At 39.9% G+C, this 25666-nt stretch overlaps 1 protein-coding gene across 2 annotated transcripts in view; it reads right to left on the reverse strand.

The window, feature by feature from the left end:
* Positions 1-25666, reverse strand: part of gabbr1b (gamma-aminobutyric acid (GABA) B receptor, 1b) — a 128217-nt gene that overhangs the window by 95645 nt on the left and 6906 nt on the right. For both annotated transcript variants that reach the window (XM_038725333.1, XM_038725335.1), the window contains exon 3: positions 24904-24921. In XM_038725333.1, coding sequence (XP_038581261.1) covers positions 24904-24921 — 18 coding nt within the window. The remainder of the gene's footprint in view (positions 1-24903; positions 24922-25666) is intronic.

Consider the following 25666-nt stretch of genomic DNA (forward strand, 5'->3'; position numbering starts at 1 on the left):
GTCAAGCTCAAGCCAATAGCTCTAGAGTCAACAAACGTTTACAGTGCAGACATGTACTCAACAAAGAGAAGCAGGAATGTTGATAAATATAAATATGTTGATACTATAGAATAATACAATTATAATTCATATTTATTGACTTAAAATAATCGTTGTTGTTTCCTCTGCTTCACAATTAAAATCCCTTCTGTGATTGGGCACTAGGACCCCGAGGGAGGCTGCATTATATTGCGTCTCTGCGAACCAAAGCTAAACTGAAGCTTATTGTTGACCATTTTTTCTCTCTCTCTCTCGCCTGCCATTCACCGGTGGAGTTTTGCGTGCATGCCGTGCCGCCGACAACTGCATGCATGTCGCGGTTCCTCATGGATTTCAAGTAGCGGCTCTTTAAAAACGATAAAATATTCTTTGTGTGGTTATCAACAGTGATAAATTGTCCGAAAGCCCCGCAAGATGCGGACAACTTGGCACAGCACCAGTGAAGCTGGGGCTCCCTTTCTTCAGTAAATGTTCCTCTTCTGCACCTACACACATACACGCTACGCTTACACATGCGCACTGACAACCCAGGCTTAGGGTTACAATTTTGGATTTATTCACGCACTTTAAAAAAATTTATTGAAAGTTTTATTCTTTTTACATGTTTATTTGCAACATTAAATGTTGAAATGTATATTGTAATAGGCTGTATATTAACTTATTGGGAGAAAACTGGTAGATCTATGTAAAATCAGACGTTGAGCACCGGCAAGAAGTTAAGTGGTCTGAAATCCGAGGAGAGGCGATTAACAGAGTAAAACAAGAAATACAGAATGAATAAAGGGAAAAACATAACCTAATACACAGAGAAGGCGGATGTTTTACAAAGACACATGAGGAAGGGTTCAACAAAATAAAACAGGAAATGCATCACAAAACCCCCTAATCATGACACTTTTGGCTGTGGCTCAGGAGATAAAGTGGGCCGCCCACTAATCAGAGGATCGGTGTTCTGATCCCCGGCTCCTCCAGTCTGCATGTGGATGTGACCTTGGACAAGATACTGAACCCCAAATTGCAAATGGTGTTTGAGTGTGTGCGTATGAATAGTATCTGATTCTATTGAGCAGTTGGCACCTTGTATGGCAGTCTCTGCTATCAGTGTGTAATGGGTGAATGTAGTGTAAAGCGCTTTGAATGGCTGGAAGACTAAAAAGGCAATATGCAAGTACAGCCCATTTACCATGATTTTCTGATTTAAAATAAATAAATATCTTTCTCACCTGCATTATTGCGATCATTGTATTCCCATGATGTGTTTGACATCATAGGTAATGTACAATTACAAATACAAATAATGATTAAACAATGCCAGGAAGTCTAAATATTTGTTCCTAACTGTTGATAATCCATAAGAAAAATACTACCCAAATGCTTGCTAAATAGATATATAAAGAAACACAAATGACTGAGGTCTTTTTGTGCTTCAAAACCTCAGGTCAACAGGTAATGCAGGGTGCAGCTGGTCAGCTCTAGTATTTTCACAACACCTAATATAATGCCTTTCCGATGTTTTCAACAGACCACATAGAAAAATTCTGTTGTTTTTAAGGTAAAATACTGGCAGCTGTGGTTGCCAGAACTTCACCGTAAAAAATACAGTGACAATGTATAATACATTACAGTATGCTTTTTTGGCAAATGTAAATATTACAGTTCATAATTGTAACTTTGTTTACGGTAAATTACTATGAAAAAAAAAACATACCGTAAACCTGTTTACGGTATTTCGTGTAATAAGTTCAACTTTACGGTAAATTACTGGCAGCTGTGGTTGCCAGAACTTCACCGTAAAAAATACGGTGTAGATTTGTCCTTTATTTTTGTATTCTCAAATAGAATGTTTCTCTAAAACACAAAAACACTGGAACATAATATACACACAGAAAATACAAGCAGTAAAAGTAGCATTGGTACAGAAATGAATAATGGTACTGATAATTATAGAAATATTAATGATATTAATAATATCATTTTTAATGTTAATAATAGAACCAGTAATAATTGTAGCAGTGGAGGCCTTGTAGTCTTAACTCAAGGTCCAGTTAGTAGCTTTTTCCAGAATTTTCAACAGCATAGAGTCTGTTCAGTTTGCTGCTGAGTAAAGCAAATACCACAACATGATATGTCAGAAAGCTCAAGTTAAGAATTTTTGTTTAGACTATTATTTAAAAATGTGTAATATCAGTATGTTGTTCATTCCATTCAAACTTCTATATTGGCGGTAATAAACAGAAGCCCAAGCCCAATCTCCATCCTAAAGCCTAAACCCTCACAGGCTTTGACATCACTTGATAAGTGCGAGAGGCTGTAAGGGCCTGAAATGGTATAATGGGACAGCACTTTGCAACATATCATGTTACCTTGATGACGCCAAAACATGTTACATACAATTGTGGGTTTGGGACTTTTTATTCTAAGGGCCAGATTTACTAAAGGTTTGTGTGAGTGTGCAAATGTGATATCACCAGCAAATTAACACATAGGCTGATCTGCTAACGGTGTGCACGCAGAATGACGACCTGTTGTTCATTTACTACTTTTACCTTCATGAATATATAATTTGGGGCGTTTCAATTTTATTGTGCAACATGCAAATACATTTATTTACTTCAGCAATATGATATAACCGGCTACAAGCAATTTTATGTGAGTGCAACAGCACCTGTATTTAATACGTTTGAAAGCAAGGTGCAAACCGCCAAGTGTTGTGCAGAGATGGCTGCTGTTGCGAGGAGACACAGCCGTAATGAATGTCACAATATATAGAAATAAAATTATTTTATTATCGATGAACTACATGAATTGTAATGTGTTTTTGTATTTCCCTTGAAGCTTTGGCATTACTGTTGTATTAACATTCATGCAAAAAAACAAATTTCATTTTGACCTGACTTCTTTTCTCTGTGAGATAGAAGAATTTATGTAGTGGTGTGTGCTTCTATGCATCCTACAAGTGTTTAGCTGCTCTTGAACACACCTCTAGAGCATCAAATTAGCTCCATCAAAATCAAACCCCCTCATTAGCAGAGCTTAATTAAGGCAGCTGTGTTATCACGGCTGCCTCTTTGCCTTCTCCCTGCCTTTTGGCAGTCTGCTGCCCGCCAAGGTTCCCTGTTTGGAGTGGTGTGGTGATCTGTCCTTTACAGAGCACCTTTTGTTAAGGTATGAGAAGCTTAAAAAGCAACAAGTAGGGTATGATAACTACCTGAGAACTGTTATTTGCACATTGATTACTTTAATAAACCTGTTGCTAATGTGTATGTTTTTAATTGTAGGTTGTCAGCTGCTGTGTTGCCTTGGTTAAACTAGGATTTTAACAATTGTTGCTAGTACACTGTAGTACAGTAGTTGACTATGCTTGTAGTTTAGATGTAACTTGTTTTTTTTGTCAGTGGTTCTAGTGGCCGGCTTGTGGTGGAGGCTAGGCGCGCTAGTGTGGGTCCCTTCACTGATTTGTAGTGTTAACAGCACTGGGGCATGATTGGGTAGTGACACGATTTGTGGTGAACCGGTTTGCAGTGACTATCGTTTGCAGTGGGCACATGCAGTGGATAAGTTGGTGCACCCCTGGAGCACACCCTTAGTTAAATTGTATCTCCACAGCTGGTTTGGTTCAATAATATTCTGTAATAACTGGGAGTGTGTTTTGTTAAAAATAAGTAACTTGTTGGCCAAAATTGTAATCTTTTATATTCCATTGTAATTTGATTAGTTGTATTACTGACCATCCTCTTTTCAGGCACTTCCAGTAACGGGGGTTAATCAAAGTATAAATAGAACATTTCCTGGGGTGGAAGTCCCCAGGTGGTGTCGGAAAGTTAGGTTCTGATGGTAATTCTTCTTTTAGCGGCACCACCCACATTTAGAAAGTTGCGTGGTGCTGCAGAGAGCCCCCCGCTGCAGTAGTGCATGGATTACGTGTAAAATTCATCCAGCCAAAGGGAACGATCACTAACTGTTCACAGTGTGCCGGTCATAATAGCGATACAACAACCCATTGTAGGTATCAGAGAGGGAATGGGGCATTGGTGTGTACAGGGACAGGAGATCGCGGAGAGACCGGGCACGGTGCGGACGGTCGGTGATCGTTTCCTCTGGCTGGATGAAGCACGATCTGCTGGCCTTTCCTCGCGTCTGGGTCATTCCAGCATACTGGATCTGTTTCTGCTGGGGTTTCCCAAAGCAGTTTTTCAGGTGTGCTGTCCCAAGTGCTTAGTGCAATCCTAGGCAGGATGGGCAGGTACATATGATTTCCACATACTCGGGACGCACTGAATGAAACAAAAGTTTTTACGCGGCGGCTGCTTTCCCTCCCGACTCTCCATGGCGGAAAGCAATAAAACACGCAAAACCCTAATTTAAATACTGCCACCTCTATTGTGCTCCTGTTATTTATCTTACAACTTCGGACTTGCCCTGGTAACTCTGTATGTAACTCTCTTTATGCCACAACGCTATGAACTGTAGGTTATTCCCTTAGACGAAGTCTCCAGGGCCCGGTAGCAGGGCTCTGCCCTTCAAAAATTGTAATACTAACAATACTTTTGGGTCCTATGAGCGAGCCATTTGTTTTTACTTTTAGCTATCTGCTAATTGATTTTTTTTCTGTATTTTGACTTGTTCCTATGTTTATAATGCTATGTTGTATAATATTATATGGCTGTGGCTCAGTTAATCGGAAGGTTGGAGGTTCAATCCCGGCTCCCCCAGGCTGCATGTCGAAGTGTCCTTGGGCAAGATACTGAACCCCGAATTGCCTCTGGTGGCTGTTCCACCAGTGTGTGAATGTTAGTTTCTGTTTGATCACTTAGGCTCAGTGAATGAATGTGTGTGTGAATGGTGAATGCAGATGTAGTGTCAAAGCGCTTTGAGTGGTCGAAAAGACTAGAAAGGCACTATACAAGTACGGAGCATTTACATTTTTATGTTTTAAAGGTATTATATGTATGAAAGGAAAAGTAGCAATAGCAGCTGGCTCAGTTAATCTAATCAAATGTACTCTAGCTGCTATATAGTGCAGTACAGCCTAGTCATCGTCAATGTGTATAACTATCTCAATTGGTAAATGTAAATGCTCTGTACTTGTATAGCGCCTTTCTAGTCTTTTCGACCACTCAAAGCACTTTTACACTACATCTGCATTCACCAGTCACACACATTCATACACGGAGCCTAAGTGCTCAAATGGAAACTAACATTCACACACATTCATACACTGGCAATTCGGGGTTCAGTATCTTGCCCAAGGACACTTCGACACGCAACCAGGGGGAGCCAGGGATTGAACCGCCTACCTTCCGATTAACAGCCAACCCGCTCTACCTCCTGAGCCACAGCCGCCCCATTGGTAATTGGTAACGTTGTCTTTTCCTAATCTAAGTGTGTAGTGATGTCCTGTTTTTCCAAAGCAGTGTGTAAAGATGTTCCGTTTCTAGGTTGTTTTCTACAAGTAAACATGCTACAGTGTTTGGCGTGTTCATTTATGGTGGCAAGCACACCTGTAAATCTGTCAAGGTTATAGCATTTTCAAAATAGTGTCATATTGTGTGCGCCAGATGGGTGGTGAGGCCATCATCATGACATGTCTGCTAATTGAGTGTAGTAACAGATGTGTTGGAGGACAGAGTACTCAGAGGAGTATCTCTATAATCAAGTTATAGAGATGATTTTCCCGGTGTTGGGTAGCGGTATGAGCTGAAATGCTCGGGTGAGATTGATAAAGTGGATATGTGGAGTGTACTACTGAATCCTGCTGTGCCCTCTGACCTATCCTGTCATTAGCAGTCTGTGAGATCCCCAAAAATAATTCATACGGCATCTTAAATCAGGAGGCTATGGCACATTAACTATGCTGCCTTGCTTAGGCTGTTGATCATTCCCCCTCTTGTTATCTTGTTCTCACAAAGATTAATTTATTTAGTAGCCTTCATGGATGAGGTTGACACAGCATATGGCGCTTAATCATGAAAGGGTCTTTTCCTGTTCAGTGTTCCATGGGAGACAACCCACCTATTTATATAGTCACACAAACACAGCAGCATCACCCCCCCCCCCCCCCCCCCCCCCGCCACAGGCATAAGAGCTCATGAATGTTGGAAAATAGCTGAAGCAATGTGCGCTGACAATTACATCATGTTCACACGGACGCATTCATCATAAATACTCACACATGCGATTCAATTAGTAAATGAGAATGGTAATTAGTATAACGTAGTACACCAACATTTTGCTCCTCCACATGCTGTATGACGACATGCAGCTGCTCTGGGGACAGCAGGGAGCTATCTTTAAGACTTAAGACATTCAATGCTACCTGTAATCGGAGTTATCACCAATCTAATTATAAAAGTAATGAAGACAAGTTGATTAGACGTTAAAATAAGGTATATTAATCTAATTATATTTAAAGCTACATGTATCCAGTGTTAGGCAGTTGCTACAAGTAGAGACGTTACAAATTTAACAACATTTTACAGTAGTGTGGTGGTAGCGTAGCTATCTTCCTACTAGGAACCACAGCCGCTGATTTCAGCAAACTGCTTCAGTCAGGGCTCCAGGAACCGGGATGCCAGCGCCCCAGCCATACACTTCAAGCAACCACAGCAGCTGGCTGCACCCTACCAACAACCTCGCCAGCTGCCTGTATTAGGGGTTTTTGCTTTTGCTTCAACCTTTGGCATCATACCTGCAATTCAGACTAATTTCCAAACAATACTGCATTCTACTTAAAGCTACCAAATCCAATAAATTATTACAGCATAAAAGAGGACGCTGGCCACCACAGACTGGTAAAACATCTATAGCAGTTTTTTGCAGATGTTGAAGGACCCCAGCCTTCTCAGGAACTACAGACGGCTCTGCCATTTCCTGTAGAGAGTGTCCATATTTGCTGTCCAGTTCAGCTTGCCATGCAGCTGCAGCCCCAGATATTTGTAAGTCCTGACCACCTCCACATAGAACACTTTCGATGGACACAGGTTGGAGATGTGGTTTCCTCCTCCACCACCATCTCCTTGGTCTTGGAGGTGTTCAGCTGCAGATGGCCAGTGGTTGTGTGTGAGTACTCAATGACGCATCAAAAACGGCTCCCCGACAAATTTCTGACACATTGCCGACATTTGCCAGATATTTAGCACTCTAGCTACCTGCAGGTGCTAATCCATTCCTTCACCCATATTTTCTTTCTTTATAGTCTTTAAGTCTCTCTATCTTTATGATAACAAACAACAGCTGTTTCACGTGTAGTTCGCGTCATTTCCCGTTTCACATTTCACGTGTGTTTTCTTGACAAGATATGGTTTGGAGACCTGCATCAGGTGACACTGCCGCTGTCAGCTTGTGTAGTGTGTGACCCCGTGTCACCAATCAGTCACGTAGTGTGAACGCCACTACGACTTCAAGACTCCCATCACAAGACGACAAGTTGTGTAGTGTGAACGGCACGGCCATCGGCCGACGCTGAAAGACATGTAGTCTGAACGAGCCTTTAGTAAACTATTAGGTGAATTGTCTTTTTGTAGGCTATGCGGAGCACAAATCATTGGAAGAGAGACTGATCCTCGCTGTTTGTGAGTTTCCAGAATCTATTACTATTTACTAAACAGGACATCAACAGGAGGGAATTTGCATGGAAGAGCATCCCTGCAAAACTAGGGGAGGCCTATCGGGTAAAGTTATGTAGCCTAAAATTTTAACTTAGGTTAAAAAGGCTACAGCTGTGTAGCACACAGAAGTCGTTGTCTTGGTTCCTATCCACAGAGCGCCTGCCGTTTACTCGCAGAGCGCTGTCACCGGAGCAAAGAGCAACCCCACAGGGCCATGCGACTACTTTGTGATTTTAAGAATGTTCCTAAGACAGACATCTTCCCCAGTACTAATCAGCATGCAGTGTGTAGCTATCCACTTTGCTATGGCATTTGATCACTTGTCTTGCTTTTGTTTATCTACTTCTCCGAAGCGTAGTCTGCTGAAGCCTCCCTCCACTGCTTGTTTGGGTGGGTGATCAACATCCCACCCCTCCTGTCACCCATGGTTTGACAGAATGTGTATTCAGAGCCAGTGAGCAATGGACTTTCAAAATAATAAAAATAAAAACTGCGTTAATGTGCAATAAAATAATTGTCGGCTTTAATTAATTAATTCGTTAACGCGATAATAACACGTTAACATGCCCAGCCCTAGCTTTAAATGTTGATCACATTTTACACAACCCGCAAAAAGCACTCTGTCTGATGAGGGCCTTAGTGTCAACTCTGCTTTGGCTTAGTATCACTGAATGTAAAATCAACCCACCCTCCCCCCTCCACACACACACACACACACACACAACACTGAGCTTTCTGGGTTGGTCATAGGTAGAAGGTGGAGGCTTACTGGGAGTTATTGGAAGTGCAGTTTTAATTAAAATAAGCTAATGCATGCTGCTACCTGATGGCTGCAGCCACAGCTCCAGGCCTATCCATCAAATCATTGTTAAATCCTGGATTAACGCTGCCTTCAATTTAACAACCTGAGAAAAACAATATAGCATTCAATTACCCACATGACACAGTCATCCATTATGCTTCCTTTCACCCTCTTAAAGTGTGACCAATGCACAAACATTCCATTGATAAAAATGACAAAATGATGCTCTGACAGAATGCAATTATACTGTTGTCAAAGGCTGACTTCTTGCACAGCCACATAGCAGGAAGCAATAACAAGCCAACAGCCCTGTCAATAATCCTTTTTTGTTAGAGAGCTAACAGCTAAAGACTCATCAACACTGACTATTGCTGCCTATTGGAAAGAAAACAAATGTGTTGACCGAGTTGTTCCTTCATTATCTGCAGAGAAGAGACTCACTCTGTGACAAGCATGTTGACAGGAACAAAAGACCTGAGGACAATTATTGCAAGCTTGTTGTCTGCAGTACTATTGTCCAGTGACTTGAAAGGCTTAGGGGGTTGGGAACTGGACTCAATTTACTGAACTTTAATGTTGCCACCAAGTAATAATTACATACAGTTGTCATTGTTGTGTTTACACCTTCCTCCACTGCCCCCTTATGACAAAAAAATCGAATAATACAGCTTTAAAAATAAGATAACGATAATATTTTCAGGATTTTCAGTCAGGATTTAGAGTTCATCATAGCACAGACACAGCTCTGGTGAAAATTACAACCACCTAACTGCATCAGACAAAGGACTTGTCTCTGTACTAGTTTTACTAGATCTTAGTGCTGCATTTGACCATCATATCCTATTACAGAGACTGGAACATTTCATTGGCATTAAAGGAACCGCTCTAAGCTGGTTTAAGTCCTATTTATCAGATCGATTTCAGTTTGTACATGTTAACAATGAGTCCTCCATGCACGCCAAAGTTAGTCATGGAGTTCCACAAGGATCTGTGCTCGGACCAATCCTCTTTACTTTATATATGCTTTCTTTAGGCAATATTATGAGGAAACACTCCATAAACTTTCATTGTTATGCAGATGATACTCAGTTATATCTATCGAGCCAGATGAAACTAATCAGTTAGCTAAACTTCAAATGTGCCTTCAGGATGTTAAAACCTGGATGAGCTGTAATTTTCTAATGTTAAACTCAGATAAAACTGAACTTATTGTTCTAGGGTCCAAGCACCTCCATGATGCATTATCTAAAGATATAGTTTCCCTGGATGGCATCAACCTGACCTCCAGCACCACTGTGAGGAATCTTAGAGTTATCTTTCATCAGGACATGTCGTTTAAGTCTCACATTAAGCAAACCGCCTTTTTTCACCTACGTAATATTGCGAAAATCAGGAACATCCTGTCTAAAAGTGATGCAGGAAAAACTAGTCCATGCATTTGTTACTTCTAGGCTGGATTACTGCAATTCCTTATTATCACACTGCTCGAAAAAGTCCATTAAGACTCTTCAGCTGATCCAGAATGCTGCAGCACGTATTCTGACAGGAACCAGGAAAAGAGATCACATTTCTCCTGTTTTAGCTTCTCTGCATTGGCTTCCAGTAAAATCCAGAATAGAATTTAAAATCATTCTTCTTACCTACAAAGCTCTTAATGGTCAGGCACCATCTTATCTTAAAGAGCTCATAGTACCTTACTACCCCACCAGAGCACTGCGCTCCCAGAATGCAGGGTTACTTGTGGTTCCTAGAGTCTCCAAAAGTAGACTAGGAGCCAGAGCGTTCAGCTATCAAGCTCCTCTCCTGTGGAACCAGGTTCCAGTTTGGGTTCAGGAGGCAGACACCATCTCCACATTTAAGAGTAGGCTTAAGACTTTCCTCTTTGATAAAGCTTATAGTTAGGGCTGGCTCAGGTGAGTCTTGAACCATCCCTTAGTTATGCTGCTATAGGCCTAGACTGCCAGGGGACTACTACTACTATCTACTTTCTTTCCCTCTGTATGCAACCTCATCCCATTATTGCATGTTACTAACACAACTTCTCCCCTTTCTGGTAGTCTTGTGCTTTCTCGTCCCTCTCCTCTCTCCTCCTATCACTTCCTGCAGGTGTTTCTGGCTCTGGAGCTGTGGAGTCTGGATCTGTGGCTGCAGGTCGCCTGCCGCCCCCGTGTTCCTGCTCGACACCCTCTGTTTCAATTATTGTTACTAGTCCTATTGTTATTTTTGTTGTTATAATCATTAACATTATGATTATTATCATTAACACTACTTTAAAAATCTGTACCATTTTTCATTCAGTCTATAGCATCATTACCTTTACTGTCTGTACCTCTGTGTGTGTATATTGTGTAGGCTCTCTCTTTCTCTTTCTCTTCGCCCCCCTTCACCCCCAACCGGTCGAGGCAGATGGCCGCCCACCCTGAGCCATGGTTCTGCTCGAGGTTTCTGCCTCTTAAAAGGAAGTTTTTCCTTGCCTCTGTTGCCTAGTGCTTGCTCTTGGTGGGAACTGTTGGGTTTCTGTAAATATCATCACAGTATGGTTTTGACCTGCTCTGTTATTGGGCGGGTTGCCCATTAATCGGAAAAGAAAAGTCTAGAAAGGCGCTATACAAATACAGAGCATTTACATTTACGGAGCATGTTATGAAAAGCGCTCAGAGATAATTGTTGTTGTAATTTTGGCGCTATATACATAAAATTGATTTGAAATCGAATTGAATATTATGTCCAGAATCTTTAAACATAAATTATTTGAGGTCCATCTTTTGGAATGTGTTATTATCTGACATCTATGACCAAACGTTGCTGTTTTAATATACTTGGTACCAACAGTGAACAAGAAACCTCACGTCTCATTATAATCTCAGCATTGCACAGGTGGAAAGCCATTTTATTCTGCCCCTACACAGAGAAAGGATTACTTTATATTTCATTGTAAAGACCACAGAATTAGACTTAACTGGAATCATGTTTTATTTTTAAAATTAAGGTGAATTAGTTTCCAACAAGTGTTAGATCAGTCTGTACATAGAAGTAGCATAATAAAACAAACATATGTATACAGACATACATACATATATACATACAATTATATATAAATAAATAAATTTACATCCACATAGATACAGTTGTGGTCAAAAATTTACATACACTTCGTGGTCTTTTATTGTGGCCAGCCTAAGGCTCGTGCAGACCACACGATTTTCAGCGTCGTACAATGGCCGTGCCGTTCACACTCTGTCACCCAACACTGGTCTCCAAACCACGTTTTGTCAAGAAAACACACGTGAAATGTGAAACGGGAAATGACGCGAACCTACACACAAAACAGCTGTTATTTGTTATTATAAAGATACCGATTATAAAGACGAAAAATCTGGGTGAAAGAATGGATTAGCACACTGAGGTAGCAGGGATCGTCTGAGCTACGTGACTGATCGGCGGCAGGGGGTCACTACACAAGCTCACAATGGCGGCTGTGGCTCAGGAGGTAGAGCGGGTTGGCCGTTAATCAGAAGGTCGGCGGTTCAATCCCTGGCTCCCCCTGGTTGCGTGTCAAAGTGTCCTTGGGCAAGATACTGAACCCCGATTTGCCCCTGGCTGCTGTTCTGGCAGTGAATGAGTGTGAATGTTAGTTTCTGTTTGAGCACTTAGGCTATGAATGTGTAGTGTAGCGAAATGACTAGAAAGGCGCTATACAAATACGGAGCATTTACAACGACAATGTTGTTACCCAACACTGGTCTCTAAACCCAAGACCCATAAAAAGTGACACAGGAAATGACATGTAACTACAAACGATACAATTATTATTATAATGAAAAAAATTATAAATACAAAGAATATGAGAGAAACAATGGATTGCGGGATGGCGGGCAGCAGGGATTGTCTGAGCTACAGAGAGAGCTGGAGGTGAGTAAAAAGTGTTTTGTGATGAAAAGTAGCTGCCTGCTCTTATTGACTGGATGTGAATGTCGAGTCGGCCAACTCCGATGATCCGATTCTTCAGGTCCATGCTGAGCTCCTTAGACTTTCCCATCATAGCGTTTGTGGCTGAGTCTAATCAGCGTATCAAACAAGCCCTATTTAAATGGGCTCAGAGAAGTCACTCATAAACACTCAAAAGAAGTCACAAAACAAATTTGATTGACACAACTTTCTATATCACCAAAATTGATTGTTTAAGTTGCTGTATTTGACACAGTAGATCTGGTCACATTTTCAGAACACCTATAATAGATTCATAATAGAACCAAAATTCATGACTGTTTTTTCTGGTTAAGTATGTGCTCCAATGATTCTATCACAGAAAAATATAAGTTGTAGTTACTGGAAACTCAAACTGCCATGACATACATGTTCTTTACAAGTGTATGTAAACTTTTAACCACAACTTTATACATTATATTTTTTTTATAGCGCCAATTCATAACAGAAGTTATCTCTTTTCATATAGAGCAGGTCTGGACCATACTCTTTGTAAAATTATTTACAGAGACCCAACAATTCCCGGCATGAGCAAGCACTATTTCCCTTACTACTATGGCCCTGCCTTTCTGTTGTCTAACAATTGGATGAAACATTGGACAGTGTGTCCCCAGAGCCTGGGAGCAGAGAGGACTCAGCTGGAGCCAGTTGGACTGTAATGGAAGTGCAGCGAGCTTTCCCCTGCCTCTATAAAAACACCATTTGCTAAATAAATAACATAAATAAATATCCTGCCCTCTCCTTCTCTTACAGTCTCTCCTCATTCTTTATTTCACCCTGGTATGACCACCACCACTGCTTTCCTCCATCCTGTGTTTCTCGTCTTTGTGTCTGTCTTACTATCCCTGCTACAATTATTATCTACCTAAATGCCTCTGACAGATTGTGGCACTGACACAGTTATTCATCACTGCACACAACACTGGGATTATCCTGGCAGACAGACATCTAAGTGGAGCCTTTTCACATCCTGAGACATTAGCAAAGCACTCTGGCATGACGACAGATACGACACTGTAACGTATTTGGAAGACATCACACCCTGTTTGTTGCTTTTGCCATCTTACTCTATGTACATGACATTCTAGCTTCATACTGCCACCTAGTGCATTCTTTTCTGGATTTACTGACATTGATTTTAGGTATACATTTTATAAGAAATAAGAGTTACCATTAAATTTATTTAATAATTATGATTTTTTTGCTGATGTTTTGGAAAGTTTTTGAGGAATACTTCTGACATTGTTGCCTCCCTTCGTATAGATAGGTCACTTCTCTGATACAGGCGATGTCAGCTGTGGAAAAATTGAACATTGCCTTCTTTCTCCTTGTATCCTTTTTAGCTGTTGTATACCACACATACACATATTCATACGGTATATATACACAGTATATATATATATATATATATATATATATATATATATATATATATATATATATATATATGAAGACAGATCTTATTGTATTTTTCAATTATTTTTCTTTTCTTTATTAATTTCTTAATGCACCATATTTTATGTAGGTCTTATTGCCTTTGCAAACAAATAAACTAAAGTAACTAAGTAGAACAAATCATTAACGTTGCATGTACATTGAACAAAACCTACTGTGCTTAGCCAAGTTACGTTAGCAGTCCGTAGAGGAGGAAAATTCCTTTGGCATGCTAGTTGTTAGCTGGCAGTTCTGTTGTGGATTCAGCCAGGTGGAGAAGAACTGTAGTTTTATTGCAGTCTTTTCTGTGTCGTGTTCCGATCGTGCAGATAGAGGACCCGGACAGATTTTTAGATCCTTCTCCTTGCAGGAAATCAAAATTTTCATAAAACCTTTGTCAAAAGACATGATATATTTCTCTAGGACCCTTAATACTAAATTTAAAAATTACTAAAAGTATTAAAAATTAAGCATTTCTTCATAGCCAATGAAATGTAAATGTAAATTTGGTACACACTACGTAGCAAAGCCAGAACTTTTATTTAAACTGTCCAGATCATGACCTCCATCGATGTAAAGCATTTCTGTTATACTTAAGTGGTATCAGCTGGTAATGGAGCTTTCAGGTCACAGGGGTCATTCTAACACATCTTCCTGTGGATTCTGAGACCTTCCTGATGCTGCTGGCTGCTGTGTTGACTTCAGGCCTTTGCTTGACTGAAGCATGAATCTTCTTCCCAGCAATATCTTCCTCCTCTGATGGTTTCTGAGACTGTGAGGAGTCTGGTGGCTCCAGGAACACCTCAGACACGAGCTACTCTATAGAACCTGGTGAAGCTGTCGCCTAGTGCTGCTCTTGGTGGGAATTATTGGGCTTCTGTAAATAGCATCATAGAGTACAGTCTAGACCTGCTCTTTTATGAAAAGCGCTGTGAGATAACTGTTGTTGTGATTTGGCACTATATAAATAAAACTGAATTGAAGCCAAAGACAAGTTTCCAGAAATGGATAATAAAGTTTTTATCATCTTCATCAGGTCACTCAGCTCTGTAAAACATGGCAGAGTCATTGTTACATTTGGTCTTGAATGAAGGAGAAGCATGTAGGCATGTAGTGATCACAGTACTAATGTCAAGGTGATTACAGTATGACAGGAGAAGGCCACAATAACAGAACAACATTTTAATCAAGTGAGCCGCCCACTGTAGTTGTGTAATTCTTGAATCTAGCTTGTTTTAGCATACTATGTATTTAATTTCTGGGTGATCCAAGGAAAGTTACTGACATTAAAATATTTTTCTTCTTTAATTTTCTTGGATCACTCCAGTGTTGACAAAGGGTGATGACATTTTTATAGTATGTTTATTTTAGTATTATAAGTAATTCTGGTAGGCATGATCTATTTTCACATAATTCATTTTAAGCACTGAAAATACTTTAACATCTGTTTTTTCCATTGTCAAATTCTGTGTTTTTGTGGCTATTCTCAGTGATTGCACCAATTTCAAGTTGACCACTTCAGATTCTTTTTTCTTCTAAGAACTGTAATTGACAGCATATAATGCGTGAAGTATAATACATCTGCAGTTGTTCACATTGTATGATGAAAAATGGCAGTTTAGGGGGTATTACCTAATTTCATTGTCCTACTTGAACTAATGCAAATGTATGTTGACCCATGTGAGCATAGGCAGACATTTCAGGGGGTTGGGGGGTCAAGACCCCCACTATCTGAAGGTTGCCCCCCCACAAAAAAACATTAAATAAAGAATATAATGATACTTTGAACAATTGTGTAAGTAGTAAAACAATTAAAATGCAAACAGGGCAATAAAAGTGCGCTTTAAGTTTAGAAACATTTTGAGACCCCCCTCCCTTTCCTCACAGTAGTTTGGTCCACTGCCATCTTTACTTCACAGGAGTGCAGTGGAAGAAAACATTTTCTAATCCTTTAGTAGTTGTGGAACTTTAGTAATGTTAGGTAGGCTGGCAAGGCTATTTTATTCACTTAAAACATCAAATGAACTGATTCTTTTGTCTATAATACAGTTGAGTCATTAATAAATTAATCATGACAAAAAATTATTAACAGATTATTTTAACATTAGCTGACTTGTTTGGTAGCTTATTTAATAGCCTGTTTGATAGTAAGTCACCTTCGACAGCTAGAGAAAACAGGTTGGTTTTCAGCTTAATTGGCCATGACGGGTGACCGGGGTAAAGCAGTATCAAATATCCAATTTTCTGCCTGTCACATTGAACGTTACAAACATGTTTCACATGAGTGCACAGCAGCATAGACAGTAACCTCATGTCACAGCCACCCACACACACACACACGCTAAAACACGTATTAGGTGTGTGGAAGTTATTCACCAGAATAACAGTGAAAAAGACGCAATGCTCACCATTTACATCTGCAGAGAAACACGCAGAAAGAGACACGTACTTGTATCACGTTATTAGACAGGGATTGTAAACACAACTATTGCTTTGGTATAGTAATAGTTGGCTAGAAAAATAGTAATAAGTCTTCCCTCTGTGTACACATATCCTATAAAGGTACAATTTTGGCTGTTATATGTGTCCCCTTCAAAAATTGCTCTTGAGAAATTTTATGTTTATTGTCCCACCCAACTGTTCATTTTTGCAGAGCCGCTGCCCAAACTATGTTAGCACAATGCTGTGTTATTGTCGCACTGAATGAAGATGTGCAATGTAAGTAAGCATCGGCTTTTTCCATTATCCAACTTGTACAATGAAAATTTTACGAGAAAGTCTAAAACCGGAAACGCCTTCAAAGTAAAAAGCCATTGTTTATAAAGGTCAATTTAAGGATAGCTAAACTTAATAGTACTTCTGTGTTTTCGTGGGATTTTTACCCCATGATTCTGTTTTCACAGCAGCAGGTGAGTTGTTTGGAGGAAGCATGTTGTTAATGACGGAGCCTATCGAAACCAATGATACCAACGTGGTACTGAATGACATCGTCATCAACAGGTCTGTTCACTGTTGCTTCACTGGTCCGTGCTTTAAAATATCCACCGTGTCTGCATCTTCTAACATAATACCAAATAAGGTCTCTCTCTCTCTGTTTCTCGGAAAGTGTTAAAAATGGGTTGCTATATAGACTGTGGAGACCGTTAACATACCTGGGTGGTCTGCTCAAATAAAGTCTGTTTGGGAAACATGGCTTATTTTGGCATCTTACAAATTGGGAGCGTTAAGTCTTCTTTGCTCATGGTGAAGACCTTCCACAGCGACATGTTTAGCGTGTGCGTATGCTTGTGTGACTGTAGTTGCTGTCAGTGTACTGTGCACATGACGTGAATCATCGTGTGGCACATGATGTGTAAGACTGATCGACCCGGTCACTGGTCATGGCCGATCAAGCGGAAAACCGGACAATGACTGGTGAGTGGAAGGCCTCAGTGGCGATGGCTCGGCTTCCCCACATCACTTTAGACTGTTCTAGATACAAGGACTGCCACTGACCGAATTAGACTGCATTAGTTTCAGAGAATAAACTGGCAACTAATACACACACACACACACATACACACACACACACTTAAAGGGATATTTGAGTAACTCACAACATGTCTGTCAACCCTTTCATAGCTGTGACCAAGTCTGCAGGGTCAAAGCATCCACCCTCCTCCTCCTCCAGGTCTAAACAAGGTCTCTTTACTGGTGTGGATGTTAGAAAAGCCAGAGGAGCTGCATAGGTAATAGTGGATGTGCCAGCACAAATGTCTTTGTAGTACACAGTAGCCTGGATAGCAATGACTTTGCATCAGAACTGTATTTTTGATGAACAGCTCATTGTTAAAACTTTATCAAAAGTAGTCCTACTATATCAGGCCCCAAACCTGTACTTCTGACGTCCTCTGCAGCCCTTATGGTGTGTCTCTGATGGGTCGGTCTGTCAGGAAACATCCCTTGGCAGGTAGCTGTAGTCGATGTGCTGGCCTGTATACAGGAAACGGTTACAGTTTACTCCAGTATTATCAAATGTGTAGCTATGGCAACAGCTTTAAACAGCTCAAAAAAAGATAACATAATTTGTATTAAAAATGGAGAAAACAATTATTACACAGAACATTTGACTTCAACTTTAACTTGTATTGTGACATATCAAAAGTTTCCGGTGAAAAGCAAACTTTTCCAAGTCAGCCTGTTGTGTAATACTATAGAGACTACATGACCACAACAGCAGAAACCTAGGACACTATTTCTATATGTATTTTACACTGGAACTGTAGTAATCTGCAGTATTGTTCACTAATACAAGTATTGTAGTAACGCATAAGTGTATCAGAGTGGTTGTATCAGCTTGACTTTAAACACACTGCCCAGCTTTCGGGAATGAGCAAGATTGCAGCTTGGTCCTACTCAAAGTTACACAAGGTTGGCAACCGACCATTTGTTTTTCACATGTGCCACGGGTCTTTCAGGGAAATTTGCATACAGCAACAGACACACATACTGGAGAGGATCACGGAAATGAAGGGCTAACAACAAAGCCACCTAGCGTTCCACAAAAAGTGAAAAAGATTCCCAGTCACCCACATCCAACATCCAACATCCTATTCGGGTTATTTAGTTTGCTTCAAATGAGGCTTAACATTAACACAATTTCTCTTGAGTGTCCCTAGTATTACAGACCCATGCCCAACAACCAAAAAAAAAACAATATAACAAATGCCAAACTTACAGGTTCGAAGTTACAGTTCAATCCATCCTTGAGTTTCAGTTCTGAAGCTAATCCTTCTTTGTAACGTTTCTCGTCCTCGCTGAGAAAGCAGGCCGCAGTAAAATGGTTAGCACACATATAGTTTTCCAGGAGTGAAGGAAATGGTCAAAAAGTGCTGAAAAGGAGTTCTGTGAATCTGCACTTGATTGCTCTTCCTCAAAGACCGGATGTGTGTCTCACTGAATTCAACAGACTGAATGTGAAAGTATATAGAGTTGAATTTTCAGTGAGGATCAAATGCAGTTTCAGAGAAACTGAATTCAATTTCAAAATACTACATTCAGTTTCAAGTTTACTGGGGTAGGCAATGCTGGAGATGTAAAAAATAAATTTTAAAAAGTGTTGTCCTTAAGCAAATGGAAAAGTAGTCAAATGGTCAAAGCTAACATTTCAGTAACATGAAGACGCTATAAACTGTATAGAATGGGAAGGCAGGAGAAACTGAATAATTGAATTCTGTCGAATACAAACTTAAAGACAAAAGATATAACAGTAAATTGTTTTATGAACTTACATGCTTATTAATCAATCATTCAACTTAAACCTCCTCATCAATTAATAATTTTTGTCTGTTCTGCTTCAGCCTCCTTTTTGTCATTGTTGGTCCTTGTGCAATAAAAATAGTCTACATTGCTCTCTAATTTATTAATGCTAAATACTAACAACAATCATATCTGTAGTTTGCAGTTTTTACTCACACATGACAAATCATTTTTCTGGTTTGCACAAATCTATTTTAGGGGCAAATGCATGTGAAATCCTCTGTTTAGCAACGCATCATCCGTCCTGAACCCCTCGTGCTGCATTTCTTCTTCTTCTTGTTTTATTGGCGGGTGTTGTTTACTTGCCTTCACTGTCACAGGGCTGAATGTAGTAACGCAGCGGGTATTTTTTTTGGAAATGTTAAAAATACGGGAGATTTACAGGGATATATTTTAACTAGATGACACCTGGAGAGAACAGTGAAATACAAGAGGAGCTCGGGGAAAACGGTAGGGTTGACAGGTAACTTATGCACATTACAGTGGTAGCTAGCTAGCTAATGGCACAACTTTACTGCTCCCAACTCCAATCTCCTAATGACCACCCCCTTACAAATCTATGCCGATCAAACACAAGTAACCTGAATGAATGAACCTGAATAAACAACAACCAATGAACGCCCCCAATCTGTGTGTTACACAACTTTCGATCCCTTGGTGCAGCAGGGACCCATTTAACACTAGAACCGCCAACGGGTCAAATTTAACCGCGGCTGTTTTTTGATTGTATGTATTTTTTTTCAATATAATATTCAAGTCCCCCAGTCTCTGACTTTTCTTAAAAGTGTGTTATGTAGCACCCCCTATAGTTACAAAATGTCTGAAAGCGGGTAAAATTTACTCCTATAGAGAATACAGTCATGTTAGCGCTGTTCATGACGCACGTTTAGATAAACATTCTATGTTGCTATTGGCAACGCCTTTCCCACTACAGGCATTACACTTGCTCAGCGCAGTGAGTGAAGGAGAGTCTGACGGTGGGGGCTGAGCGATGTGTCCTGGGTTGACATCTGCATCTGACAGGTCAATATCTAACAGCGATCCACCTGAATGAAGTAAATATGCATAAAAGCCGCTGCTTATATCTTTTGTGTAGGTTACATGATCATCAAAACTAATCCTGCAGTAGCCTAGTTTTGCCCTGCGATAGAGGTGTGTTCTACGGTCCCTTCAAGAGAGCTTGCGGCTCCCTCGTGTGCTTTTTGACTGGCTATAACTTTTCCAATGCTTTGTATTTTTCAGTAAAAGTGATCATTAGGCCTATACATTTTTCCGTTGGGTAAAAATCGACTATGAATTTTGGAATTGATAATAATTGTTTCTTTCGAATAAATAGCCTACTTTTATTTGGACTTTCAAACTTTTGTAGCTATGTGTTACTCTCTGGATGCCCGATGGAGTCCGAAAAAACAAGCAGAACAGTAAGAACTAGCCAACATTATGAGGCTATTATTACCGCCTATAAAACACTACAGCAGTCAGTCTTTTTTGTAAATTGTATGATGCATTTAAATTCAAGCTGTGTTTAGAATCTAACTAGGCTATGACATCTATAACAGCAGCAAGTGGATGACATCAAAAGAGCCGCCGCGTGTGAACGTGCCCTTCACAGATGCGCAGCGCAAGCGATCGACCTGCACGGTGAAGACAATGAATGCAATAGAATAAACTTTCTGTATTATATTGCCTGAAATATGGGGATGGTGTTTATAGGAAAGCCACATGTGCTAAATGTTTCCCAAAGTGTGTTGGAGCAACATGTAGCAGAAATAATCACAAAATAAATGCATTTTTATAGCGGGTAAATTTTACCTGTTACGGCCGTTCTAGTGTTAAGTGAGACACACAACAAACAACTACGCTGATCTGCTGTTAGTTAACGTCAAAAAGCTATTACATGGCGATATCGTACCCAATAGGCTACCCACCAATGTGGCGGGTAGCCTTCCAACATTTAGCCGCCAAACGGAAAATCTACCCACATTTGGTGCAGCGCGGGTGTTAATTTCCATCCCTGCTTGAAACAACCAAAGGTGAGAACAGAACCAGAGTTTTTTTGGAGCATTTTGAGGAGTGAGGGATTGACATTAGCAAGATTTTTGCAGTGACAACAGATGTCGCCCCGCCATGGCTGGTATACAGCGAGGTGCAGTCACATTAATTGAGGAACAAGTCAGTCACTTCACTGCATAATACACCAAGAAAATTTCAAATCTGCAAAAACGTCAAATTCATATCTTAATGAGGCTTCAGTGGTAAACATTGTTAACTGATGCTTCAGTGGTAAACATTGTTAACTGATGCTTCAGTGGTAAACATTGTTAACTTCATTGTTAAGGGATTTGCCTTAACACACTGACAGTTCCAGTCCCTGCTGGAAAACTGTTTTGACATGTACAACACATGGGCTGCTTTGTTGGAAAGCTGGTAATTTTTTGGAGTGACATTACCAACTCCACTTTCTGCTACTTAGACACTTTCCACACAGCACAGCATGAGCACCACTGAAATATACAAATACATCAGTGGAGCTACGGAAAACAGCTGGAAACCACAGCAGGGCATGATCATAGAACTTGCATCTTCACCTGCTGGATATCTGTACCAGAGAGGTTTAGCTGTTTCAGGAACATTGCATTGGCTTTGCTGACAGTCTTTGGATCAACATATCTCTGTGAGCAGATATTCTCGCACATGAAGAGCGTGCTCATCTCCTCCCGTAGTAGTATGACAACTGACCGCTCCGAAGCTTGCATGCAACTTAAAGTGACTAAGTATGATCCCCAGATAATGGAGCTCAGCAAAGGAAAGCAGGGCCATGGATTACATTGAGTGGTAGGCATCCATTAACTTTGTCCTGGTCTTTTTTCATCTCCGATGTCGATGTTTTTTAGCAATGCAATATTCTTTTATAGTGCTCACATTTTGTTTGTTACTCTCAATTCTCCCTTTTTGACATTTGCTGCCATTGCAACATTTTTTAAGTAAGGAAATGTCATTGCAAGCAGATGCTGAAATGGGAACTGTGCTTTTAAATCTGTAACCATGGGGGATAAAAGTACTAAAGAAATACAAGTATTTATTGCTGAGGAACAAGATTAATGATTTCAACTAAGATGTGGATGTTTCATAAGCATGGCATAGCTCTCATATTCAGTCTATGTGATACGCAGGTATACGCCGTATACCCACTTATAATAACGAGTTGATACATATCAGTAAGGTTTTGTGACAGACCTTTCACACTTTCATTCATAAATTCACCCCATCTGTGTTACGACGCTTCCATGGCCTGTGAGTAGAATCTGACTTCACCTACCAAACAACAACACAGCTGCCTGGCGGTCACTTGGCGCAAGTTTGAAATTAGCAGCAGGGGATTGCTGGTATAATAAATTGCATCTAGAACTAGTTAACATAACTAACATTAGTGTGGTGGATCAATGAATGCTGGATACTGTGTCTGTGTCTGCACAGTAGCAGTTCCTGGATGCTTGCTCATGCATTTCAGCTGATACAGAAACGTATAACCTAAGTTTTTGGAAGATAAATGTGCTAGAGAATATGTGGACCACTTTTTGTGTCTCCACTGTAATAATATTCTGTAATGAATGAGTTTTGGTGACAGATCTGTATCTGTATGTATTAGTGAGGGTTCGGGTGCTTATGGGACGTTGCTCTGGGACGCGTCGCTCTGGGACACATCACTTGGGGACGGGTGAGTATGAGGCTGGGATGGAAAAATCACAGTATACTCACTATAAAAAACTAGATTACACCACTGCTCATATTTCTGTTTGTTAGACTTACTTCTCCTGTTTTGACATTTAATGCCATTATAACTAAATGAAGTTTATAGCTGATAAACAAGATTGGTGTAATGTTGGTACGGTTAATGATTCAACTCAGATGTGGATGGCAGCCTTCTATCATACTCTTATATATATAATTACAATGTCCTGAATATGGAAAAAAATCTTTTTTAAAATGCTGCTATGCATGTTATCTATGGATAGAATAAAATTACAGATCTCTTGGATATACAATTTTGATGTGATGTCATAATTAAACTTAATGTTGACATGGTACAATGATTAATAAGAAAATCTTTCATATAAAAAAGGTCGCTGACCCCTGCTGTAGATGATATTGTTAGTACTGTCATTGTTCTGCCTGGAAACAACTTAAATTATTACATTATGGTAATTTTTTAACTGACCTGATGTTTTACACAGATTGAATCCTGAAGGTCATTATACTTATTTTGAACCAGAACAGATATGAAAACTAAAAAGTACAGTTGGATAATGATCCACAGTAATGTTCAGCCTGGCTATAAAATCCTATCTGTGTTTTCACATCTTCACTGCTAGTGAGAAAGAGGAAGTTCTAATTTTAGAACCTGCATACCAAAAAACAGATTAACCACAGCAGCTGTTTAGTGCTAGGCTATTCACAGGATATTACCAACAGCACAGAGCCAGAGTGGCTTCGTAATGATCGCTTTCTGAACAAAGACCTGTGAGGTTCACAGGCTTATAAAGAACCACCTATTCTTTATCTGGGATGGAAACAGCTCTGCCATGTTATGGGCAGCACAATATCACCACCATGAGATAAGATGGGAGTACTGTCACTGGAGGATGGCTCACCTGGCCTACTGGCAGTGTTGAGGCAAGTTTTATTTTAGCAATCTTTTTATTATACATTTTGTCAATATACATACAAACCACATTTCCTTAATATCACGTTCCCTTAATTGTATCTCCTGTAATAGGTGTCATTTTGAAATGGCTGGTTTTGTCCCCATCACTTTTTGAAAGCATTTGTTAAAAATGTTAACTAACAAATGAAAATGTTGTGAGGTTTATTTGCACAATAAGAAAACATGTAATGCAATTTAAATATAGAAGAAACAAATGTGAAATGTCCAAAACAAAGCTAAAGCTAAGCTAAAACAACCAAGCAGCTGATTACTGCATTATATTCTGTAATATTTTTATATTTATGAATTGTCACCTACCAGCTGAATTTCTCTTCATATAAATGAAGACATTTCCACAATGAATTGGAGCAGAAAATGTCTCCAGAATACAGGAAATTAAGTGTTTAATGCTCAAAATCTTCCATCCATCCTGTATACAGGGTCGCAGGGGACTGGAGCCAATCCCAGCTTACATCGGGCAAAAGGCGGGGTACACCTAAGGACAATTTTGGAGACACCAATTCACTTAGTCTGCATGTATTTGGTCGGTGGGAGGAAGACACAGGCGGACACGGGGAGAACATGCAAACTCCACACAGACCAACCAGAGTTTGAACCCACAACCTTCTCGCTGTGAGGCGACAGTGCTAACCAATGCACCACTGCGCCGTGACCATTAGTGACCATTGTGACTGTGAGGGATGTTCATAATAATTCCTGAGAAATTTGGCTGGATATTCATAATTTCGTCTTTGCAGTTGCCACAAATGAAAGTTAGACTGCTGGTTTGATGATAATATAATAACTCGCCTCCAGTCGCAATGCAAGGGGGGAAAACACTGTTATAGACTGATCTGACGTGAGAACAGTCTGAAAGTGAAAACCACAACTACTGACTCTTAAGTCATGTTGGCAACTCATTTTTGAGAACAGCAACTATTAGCTGTAAAATTAAAATATATGATTTCATCACTTTAAGTTTACTGCTTGATTTTTCCCAAATCATTAGTTAAGAATGAACATGTTCTTACCTTTGTAGTGCCGATCATCTTTGGGAACAGAAAAGGGGAGACAAAACAGAGTTAGATTTTACATTGATGTGTGAGAATACAAATTCAATTCAATTTTATTTATATAGCACTAACTACAACAAAAATTATCTCATTGCACTTTTTCATATAGAACAGTTCTAGACAGTACTCTTACATGATATTATTTACAGAGGCCCAACAATTCCCACCATGAGCAAGCACTTTTAAAAGGCAAAAATCTCGAGCATAGCTCAGGGTGGGCCAGCTGAATTTGTGCCAAGATTTGTACAGTGCAAAAATACTTGCCGAAGCCGAACTGATGCCGAAAAAAAAAACTACATGATGCAGATTTGATAAACATATGAATTCATGCTTTGTCAGGTCTCAGCAGGACAACAACTTTTAAAATGTTTTTCTTTCTGAATGGAGTTTGGATTGATCGGGGCTATGCTATGCTAAGTTGTTCACAGTAAAGTACTACAAAAACTAACAGACACATATTTTCTGAACTCACCAGGTAGTTGAACTTTCTCGCTTACTGTTCTCCAAGCAATGTCCAGTTTTTATATAGATATGAAGAAGTAGTATCACAGACCTCTGGGTGAACAATGAAGCTAACAACAACAGTGGAAACAGAAATGCATGGAAGCTCGCTGCAGAGAAATACGAGTGAAGATAAATCAACGTTGTAATCCCCAAAACTAAGTAAAAAAGTAAGGTAAGCGGCATAGTTGTCAGAGCATAATCCAGAACTACTTCGGGT

The sequence above is a fragment of the Micropterus salmoides genome, unplaced genomic scaffold (genome assembly GCF_014851395.1).
Source record: "Micropterus salmoides isolate LMB-PRFRI ecotype aquatic unplaced genomic scaffold, ASM1485139v1 Ms_hic_scaffold_17, whole genome shotgun sequence".
Taxonomy (NCBI): Eukaryota; Metazoa; Chordata; class Actinopteri; order Centrarchiformes; family Centrarchidae; genus Micropterus; species Micropterus salmoides.